The following is a 9,709-nucleotide window of genomic DNA, read 5'->3' as shown; positions in this document are numbered from 1 at the left end:
GATATGAGAGTCCTTTATGCACTGGCATAAATGACATATTGAACATAAGTTATTAATTTATTTAACAGGTGTTTGATTTTGGTGTACGCCTGAAGCAAAAGGCGTCTCTTACCTGTGAGAAACAGTATTTCTAGTCACAGTCGATCTGTACAGTCTGTTAATATATGGGTGCATAGAATAATGGCTATGAAGGGAATGACATACACCAATATCACTAGAAAACCTAGAAACTAGAAACTTGAAAAAAATTACTGCTCAAAATCTTTACAATGTAACTGCAATAAAAGATGATCACATACCCTGATGGGCCTGTAGATGGCCCTGTCTTCTTCTGCAGTCCAGTCCACAATGTTCTTGTTCGCCAAATGAAAATTAAAGCGACTCAACGGTCAAAACGTCTTCCAGCACACTGCAACTACAGAGTAGGTGAAAGAGCACCGCACCAGCCGGATACACAAGTCCCCCTGCGTGTCCTGGGTCTCCTCTGAGGTCTGCTCCCAGGGTGCCGTGCAGTGGCCGAACACCTCCACAGGGAGGCGGTAAAGAGCTAAGCCACCCTGCGCTGGAAACTCATTTTCGACACTTGAATCCGCAATTTCATTCTTTTGGTCACTACCCAGAGTTTGTGCCCATAGGTGAGAGCTGGAACAACACAGTGGGCATTTTTCAGTTGAAAACACATTTAAAAACAACCATGGTCACCGCTGAAAAGACATAAAAAAAGAGGTTCAGAAGTGAGTGTTTGTTCACCAGCTATTTGTAGACATTGATTGAAGATTCACAATTACACCCCTTTCCCTGGTATTTGCAGTAATTGTATTTTTCAGTTGTTTTTATTCACAATGAGCATTATGCATCCACATACATTTATGATGAGAAAAAAACAACAACAAAACAATAAAAAGTGGAATACAGTGCAAATCATGATATCAAAGACAGCTGGATAAGGACATGTCTCTTGCAAACACCACAGGTTTAAAATGTTGAGACAAGAATATATAAGAATATAGTGTACGTGTGTATGTACATATATGGCATAAAGGTGCTTTTAAAAAAAAAAAAAAAAAAAAAGCTCAGGCTTGCACAGGCTATGCATGTTACATCAGTAGGTGCAATTCTTTATTTCAGATTAATGTATAGAACTGCTCCCATCACGATGTCCTGGAGGCTTCTTGTTGACAGCCTGCAGCCTATACAATTCCATATATGATATTTTATATGAAACATTCAATGTATTTAAATGACGTCTTCATGTTCACCTACAAGTGCAATTTGACTTCGGAGAAATATCTTCATACTGATCAATATTGCCTCTCTTTCAAGATGAGGAGTAAAACAGCCTACACTGTCTCTTAACTCAGTGGATTATTAGCCCAAGATTTGCAGGTCTTCTGTGTGTATGTGAGTGAGAGACCTAAGTAGTAATTTTGAATTTTACTATTTTACTTTGTGCCCTTTTTGAAACATGGTTTGTTAACAGCTGACTTCTGCCACTTCTCACATACCAGAGAGGGTGGCTAGAATATGTGCTATCAGGCTATGTCAGCAAAAACTGCTTTTGCTGGTCGGGTTTTGGACCACACCCAATGATGCAGGATGTAAGTTTAGTCTGCATCTACAACACAAGGACTAGCTATTAAATTGTCAGCATGCACAAGTGTTCAGCTACCTGTGCAGTTAGTTGTTATGCCTGTGGTCATTTTGTTGACAACATCTGAACTGTGACTTGTATCGCACTGGAATGTCCACAAGCGTTTTGCATTTCAGTCCATCTCCTAGGGCAGGTATCTCCACAGACACAGCATGGAAGTGTGCCTTGACTCACCATAACAGAGTCTACAGAAAGGATGCTACATATCTAAGACACTATCCTTGTAGGACATCATCATGTGGACTTCAGTGCAGTTCATAATTACTACATAAATAGTCTTTTGTAGTAGCTTTAAAGCATTAAAACTTACTGTAAAAAGTCCATGTTAATTCCTGATAATTACTGATATTAGATCTTTTTACTGAGGCCATTTTGACATGAAATAGCAGGGTAAACACAGATGTTTCCAATGTCATTAAGGTTTTGTTCCATTCAAGTGTACCAGTGTGTTTCCAGTGAGCCAGCAGCTCTGGTAGACCTAAACAGAATGGAAGCTTAATTTATGTTATTCTTAGGACCTGTACTTACCTGCTATTTCATGTCAAAATGCCTGCTGTGTGGTTTTTTTTTTTTTAAAGAGAAAAAGCTGCATTAGTGTCTTTTATTTTGCTTCTGTACCAACGATGCACTAGTCCTTACCAGGGCTCACATGGAGGAGTGTGGTCGGGCATGATTGGCTGTAAGTCTCTCGTGTAACTATAGACTGCACCTGTTAACAAAATATAAACATTTGTTAATATATGTTAACATAACTGGAATTAGAAGATCACAAAGTTCTTCCTGGAATATGAATGTCTGGCTTTGGTACTTCTAGGGGACAGTACTTTACTTCGCCCGATATCTCGTACTATAGATTACTTATGCTATATGTTTATTACCATTCAACATACTTGTGTATGTGAATAAATAGTATGTAGCTTCTCAGATGCACTGACTGTTATCACGACCCACATCACTTCTCATTAGTCCCTTGCCTGTTGAGGACTTGATAGTCCTCTTAAGATTTTGGATTTTGCTCACTTATGTGACTGAGGTTGTAGGGAAACTCTTTCTGTAGCTCACAGGCGTCCTCAACACCAATTAATCCTTAAATGAATGGAAAATGTAAGTAACTGGTCCAATGGTCAGGGCCATACAAAGGCTCCAACATTGCTGAGATTTATGATATGTGTAAATTATGTGTAGTTTTGTAGTTAGTTTCCATTCATTTACATAAAACTAGATAGATGAGATAGATAGATCAATACTTTATTCATCCTGAAGGAAATTCAGTTTTCAGCAGTATCCACAGAGTACAAGATTAAGTAAATAAAAAATAAAGAATAATAAAAAAAATAAAGAATATAAAAAAATAAAGAATAAAAGATGACACTCGAGATCTAAAGATCTAAGTACCCAATGTGCAAAAAACAATGCAAAAAAACAAAAAACAAAAAAACTGCACTGCATTGTGAGATAGTTCAGTGTCCAGTGTCTGCATACTGGAATAATTCACCATAAATACTGTGCATTTCACATATATTTATGTTAAGGTTTTCAGACACGCTAAAAATTCTGCTATTTTTGCACACCAAGCATACTGGAATTGAATTTCGGACGCAGCCTGTGACTTACACTGCCTAGGCCTCTGCACAACCTAAAAAATGCGTATGATAATCCCCCAAAGCAGTTGGTACCTATATTTTCAAATATTGCAGCCTTTCAAGTTCAGCTTCTCTTCTCCATTCTTGACCCCCCTCTAACACCTTCTTACCTCTTAATAACCCCATAAAATACCTCCACCCCGCCAGAACCAAAGTCCGTCAGCCAAACCAGCCTTTCAGCAGGCTGCGGAAACACAGAACACACATTCATTGTCTGACTCATTGATAAAAACTCAGAATGCTGACACTGCTGAACTGTAGCCAGTCTAACTGCTGCTACGTCCGGTCTGCAGTAATTACCCCACCTCAAACCCCAACTACCACCTCCAACAACCCCTGTAACACCCCCAGGCCTGGCTGCCTAACCCAGTTGGTCTTGGCCTGCGGATCCATGGAGCTGGTAAGCCTCTATGCTGGCTCACCAAAGCCCTGTGGGATTAGACTAATGCAGCCGGCGGGAAGCCATTGGTGATGGAACAACAGCCATGGGAACTGAGGGGTGTGTGGGGGGTTGGAGGTGTCACAGGATTGGATCAAAACCTGACGTATTTTCAACCTTTCTCTGTTTCTGACACACCCACCAACACGCACACACCTCGGAGGTCACAACTATATCTGACCTAACCCTCGTTGTTTTAGTTCAGACAGCCTTGCACTCATTTAATGTGTCTTTATCAGGGTTGCAACCCAAAAATCAGCATTTCAAATTCCTTGGCGAGGCCTCAACCACAGCAAAAATGTGCTTCTACTGACAGCTCCCAGTGGCCAGCACTAAAAACTGATCAACAATGTTCTGCTCCCGGTGGAGAACAGAAGACTGTAGTCTTCTTCTGTTATCCACCTTCTGTTCTTCTGTAGTCTTCTTCTAGATAACAAGAAGACTGTAGTCAAAAGCCAATAACAAACAAGTAGGAGACACAATAGCCAACAGAATTGTAACACATACCATACAACCAACAGTTCCACCCCTTCAGCCTCATGTGACTTGGGACCAATGAACAGCTGAGGTGGTTTTCAAAAAACAAATCTATGAAAAGTAAAAATATGATGAATAAAAACACATTAACAGTAAAAGAGGGAATGTCCCAGGGGTCAACAGGTTTCAACTGGTCAGCTGTAGAATAATTTAAAAAAGCATGAAATATAATTACATTAATGTAACTGCTGCATGCAGGTTAATTTTTTAACTCTTAACATCTAGTGCAGTTTTGGCTTTACACGTTGCCACCATCTTCACTTACTATGGAGACAGAGAATACACTCCCTGTTACTTCACCATTTGTTGTTTACATTTTGCCACTTTCATCCAAAAGAATTACAGCTTTATGATTGATCCAATCATTAGCATATAGAGGGGCCATACAGCATTTCTGGAGCATTCCTGCAGAAGATTCAACCATAAAACACACTAACATTGCTTTTGACTGGGTGTGAGCACTTATTCAACATAGCTGGAAATGCAGGAAACAGGGATTCAAATGTTCAGTTCTATTGGTAATTTCTGCTTTTAGGTGACACAACACAACATGTCTGAGCAGGTCTCAAGCAAGTATGACACGTTACGACCCTCCCATCTTGTCACCATAGCAAAGAACTATAATTGCCATTTTGTTGTGTACCAGGCAAATGACCACAGGAGACAGTTTAATGACCATTCTACTCCATTCAAGTTCTGTGGTTTAAACACAAATATGGCCATTTGACCCTGCAGTTATGGTGCTGTTTTCTAGTTTAATGTCCTCACACTGTAAGTTCCTGTTAGTGTGCAAGAATTATGACGACATAATTGTGAGGGAGTACAATCTCATAGACTACAGGGATGGAAGGGAGCTCCTTCAGCTCTGCAATAAAATGTATAACCACAAACACTGCAAATTCTGCATCTAATCCAAGCACAACCCTTTCCAGCCACTAGTGCCATGCCACTAGTGTTTCACAGTTTTTGATAATGAAATTCTGTTTTTTTGCTTTCTTTATATTGAATGCTTAGATGGTGCATTGTTTGCACAACAAATGTGTCTAGCTACCTGCACAATCTAAATCTATCAAACACTTTGTTACATGTGAAATGTCAGACATAGATTATTGCAGTGGTTCTTCAAGTGTTAGCATGGATCCTATCCACCTACAGTGTATACTAAAGTGTCCAAATGGAGCACAAGAGACAATGAGCTATCAAGGACACATGGATGAGTCAGTTTTTCATGTTTTAACATGGGCAATCTATCAATACTAGCCATTTTTAAGTAGTCAGTAAAATCCTAAACAAAACTAAAACTAAACAAGATAAAATAGTTTGTCATGAACTATTCATTCATCCATTCTCTACAAGGGTCATGAAAGGATAGAGCCTTTCCAACCATACAATGAGCAGAACACAGGGTAACATCCTGGTCAGAAAAACACCATTACAGGGCTAACACAGACACACACAGACACACAGACACACACAGACACACACACACATTTCACCTGTCTTTGTACTGTGGAAGGAAACCCATGCAAAACCAGACAAAGGACCAGGGCCAAAATTCAAACGCAGGACCTTCTTGAGGTGAGGTGACAGTGCTAACCACTGAGCCATCCTGCTGCTGTTTTCATTGGCCTGGAAGCACAATTTCTGTTAGTCTGAGGTCATGACGTCAGGAGAAAAAGGCACTCCAAGAGCAGCTGACAAAAAAAACGTGCTGTAATGCTGTTTAGTGACCAAATCCATCTCTGTTTCTGAATTACTTGGGGACCAGATTTTTAGACTGTGGCTCATGAATATGAACTAAAAATAAACCCTGAATTCTTGCAAGACCATACCAATGATTCTGAACATTTTGACCATTTACTACAATCTACCCACATTTTACATTGCAACAACCCACCCCTAAAGATTTCAAAACATATGATCAAAATCCAGTCATTTTCAAATTTGAATTTTTGGTTGAAACACCCACCTTGTAATGTTCTGCTACTGCAAGTCATAACCATTCAGTTCAATATACTTCAATTCTATTTGTATGGCACCAAAATTTTAACAAATGTTTATGGTATCTAAACAGATTTTGGCCCTTTCTCGAATGCAAGGTAAACTGGCTAAAGCAGTCACTGTTACGACTGAAAACTGCGTCACAACCAGAGGACACGTCAGTTGCTAGTGATTGGTTAACAGGTTTCAGATCCTTCCACCTGCAGCAAGCAGCTAACACGGGCAATTTCAGACTGTATAATGGGGTGGAAACGAATGTTTTTTTCCCATTTCTATATGTTATGTGAGTTGTTATTGCACCATTGACCTCTGCTTTCCCTCGGCATCCTCTGGCCAGCATTGTTACTAAATCTGCCCTTCATCCAGCCAGAGAGGCAGAACAATACAACAGCATTATGTCACTCACGCTACATGGATGTGTGTGTGTGTGTGTGTGTGTGTGTGTGTGTGGGTGTGTGTATATTTCTTTTACGTATAGGTGACCCTGTGGCCAGTCACATGTTGAGGCCCTGACACACAGTCAGGTAAAGTCATTCTTGCTTGCTTGGTTTACTTTCAGACGTTATCTCTCTCTGCCCCCTCTTCCTCTCTCCTCTTCCTCTGGCAGGGTTTGTTTTGGCAGGTCCTCAGTGTCTGGTGGGTGGGTGGCACCGGGTGGCACCGGGGTCCGGACCCAGTGGTTGAACGGGTGCCCCCCTTCCCCTCCCTCGCTATTTCTGCTGACAGGGCCCAACCCACCATGAGATAATGTCATTCCAGAGGGATCGTGGCTAAAGCCTCTCTTTCTAGCTCTCAGGTATATAAAGAGGTGGCAGCTGCAGAGCAGAGAACACACCACTCCGGAAACCTAATTCACTAGCTTTTCATCCACCACTCCTCCACTCCTGTTTTCTCCATCTTGCTTCAACTCCCCTCCTTAACCTCCTAGGCGCTGAGCTGAGCAGGTCTCATAACCTGAGCTACACCAAAGCCGAGCTAGATCAAACTCAGCACCGTTTCCAGAAACTATGGATATTGCCATCCAGCATCCCTGGTTCAGACGTGCCCTGGGCTCTATCTACCCTGCCCGACTCTTCGACCAGTTTTTTGGGGAGGGCATGTTCGACTATGACCTCTTCCCCTACACAGCTTCCACCATCAGCCCCTATTACAGACAGTCGCTGTTCCGCAGCTTTCTGGATTCAACCAACTCCGGCATCTCTGAGGTAACGCAACCTGATTGAGCCTCTTCCATATCAGGAACAAGTCAGCAGGCATCAGTATTTTGGAAGGATTTTAAACTCAGATACAGCTTTAGAACTGCTACATGCATTTTTACATTACAAGAGATAAAGACAGAAAAGTGTCTGTTTGAGTACAACAGATCACATTGCCAGTTTTTTTTTAGCCGAAGAGTTTGGCAATGATGATGACTCAAAGGTCTTTCTTTTACAGTATTATTTAATGTAGTAGCACTCTTATGTGTATAGTATAACGGTAAATTATGCACCTTGCCATAGCAGGAAACATACTTAATTTGATAGATTTTAAGAACACTGTCTTCAGGGGTGAGTCAAATGAATGAGTTTTTTTCACAGATAGTGATAACTTGCTCTTTGATTTTCAGAACAGAATCTTGAAATTTTAGCTCTACACTTCTACCGTGTTGGACAGCTAGCTCTACATCTGGCTTTCAACAGTTAAACATTCTGACAGCGACGGACAGCAATCATCCTCTAACACTGTTAGAAGATGACTGCCCCTTCATGATGCTAACCAGAAGGTCCCTGTCTCTCTGTTAATGTCTCTCTACTAGGTGAGGTCTGACAGGGACAAGTTCACGGTCTACCTGGATGTCAAGCATTTCTCTCCTGATGAGCTCAATGTGAAAGTCAGCGATGACTATGTGGAGATCCAGGGCAAGCATGGAGAAAGACAGGTAACACTCACACACATGCAACACACAAAGACACACACAAGTTAGATGCAACCATCCACACTCTCATGCAATCATGCATACACAGAGAACATTAACATTCTCTTTTCAACTCTTTGAAAACAATTGGGAGTGATAATTTTGTGGTAATTCTATGGTAATTTTCTGGTAGTATAATTTTATATATATATAATCAGAATAATTATACATATACTTTTCTTGTAATTTACACATTTTTGGCTAATTGTCTGGTCATTTTATGGCAAATGACCATAAAATGCTGGGAACCCGGCAGCAGGGCTGAGGCTCTTTGTTTACAAATAGAGGTTTTGCTCCCAACACCCTCTAGTGGTCAGCAATCACTGAGTGCAGCTTATATGAGGTTATTGAAATGTTTGCGGTAACAATAAACAAACAAACAAACAAACACAAAAAACAATAACGAAAGTAATAATAATCAAATTTTTCAAAGCAGACCATGCATAGGAAAGATTTTGTCTCCAAACAATTGTAAGTAAGCAAAACGTAAGATATATTTCAGAAGTATTTTGCAATCACGGCTTTCTTAATATACCATTTCAGGAATAAGTGAAATGTATTAAAAATACCTTAATATACAACTCCTCCTTTAATAATATGGCACATAAGGGACCAATGACATGTAAATGAAACTTTTTGGTGCATTTTATAGCATTCTAGCATGGGTTTAAAAGTTCCTGATCCATGCTCAAAATTTTTTTGCGCGGTCCGATTAAAAATCATGCAAGGTGTTGTCATAAGATCCTAACAACCTCCTCTATTGTCACACTGCACAACAACAAGAACCTCCTCTACTTGGTATAACACCACATAGTGAGGTAAATCTAAGCCTTGTGGACTAAGCCTTGTGGACCTTGTGGATTTTGGCAACAAAATATTTCATTTCCAGTTTGGGAGTGGATGAGGATAGAATTTTAATTTGGGGAACAAATACAGTGACACCTTATAATGTTCCTTAACAAATAACTTATAAGATATTCATAAATATTTAAAAGATTATCATTCCTACCCATATGTTTGAAAAGTAGTCACAAAAATGTGTTATTTACAACTATGTAAAAATATAAAAGGATTGTTTTATTTAAATATTAAATGCTTGTAAATAATTAAGAAAATTTGTTGAAATATTTGTACTGATTTTAGTTATATTTTAAGTGACCCTAACCCTAATCAGATCCTATATATACTTATAACCATATGTATGACTACTTTATAAATGTAGGAATGATAATCTATTACCTAGACAAAGTGTTTCCAACCTGCTGTTTTTCCAGGATGACCATGGTTACATCTCCCGTGAGTTCCACCGCCGCTATCGCCTCCCATCCAGCGTTGACCAATCAGCAATCACCTGCACCCTGTCCAGCGATGGCCTGCTGACCCTGACCGGACCAAAGGTCACCGGGGGAAGTGACTCCAGCCGTAGCGACCGCAACATCCCTGTAAGCCGCGACGACAAGCCCAATGCCGCTCCATCCTCCTAG

The 9,709-nt window shown here is 40.3% G+C and overlaps 1 protein-coding gene across 1 annotated transcript; it reads left to right on the top strand.

The window, feature by feature from the left end:
- Positions 1 to 7,278: 7,278 nt before the first annotated feature.
- On the top strand, positions 7,279 to 9,709 carry cryaa (crystallin, alpha A). The gene is made up of 3 exons (XM_030072526.1): positions 7,279 to 7,476; positions 8,067 to 8,189; positions 9,500 to 9,709. The coding sequence occupies exons 1-3, from the start codon at positions 7,279 to 7,281 to the stop codon at positions 9,707 to 9,709; spliced, it is 531 nt and encodes a 176-aa protein (XP_029928386.1).

Source organism: Myripristis murdjan, chromosome 2, assembly GCF_902150065.1.
Source record: "Myripristis murdjan chromosome 2, fMyrMur1.1, whole genome shotgun sequence".
Classification (NCBI taxonomy): Eukaryota; Metazoa; Chordata; class Actinopteri; order Holocentriformes; family Holocentridae; genus Myripristis; species Myripristis murdjan.
Note: the sequence above shows the minus strand (reverse complement) of the source record. Positions and strands in the feature narration are given on the sequence as shown.

Excerpts from the sequence above, each read along its gene's own strand:
- cryaa (XM_030072526.1), top strand. The coding sequence starts at position 7,279 with ATGGATATTGCCATCCAGCATCCCTGGTTCAGACGTGCCCTGGGCTCT. Across the intron at positions 7,477-8,066 it reads CCAACTCCGGCATCTCTGAG|GTGAGGTCTGACAGGGACAA; the intron begins GTAACGCAACCT and ends TCTCTCTACTAG. Across the intron at positions 8,190-9,499 it reads GCAAGCATGGAGAAAGACAG|GATGACCATGGTTACATCTC; the intron begins GTAACACTCACA and ends CTGTTTTTCCAG.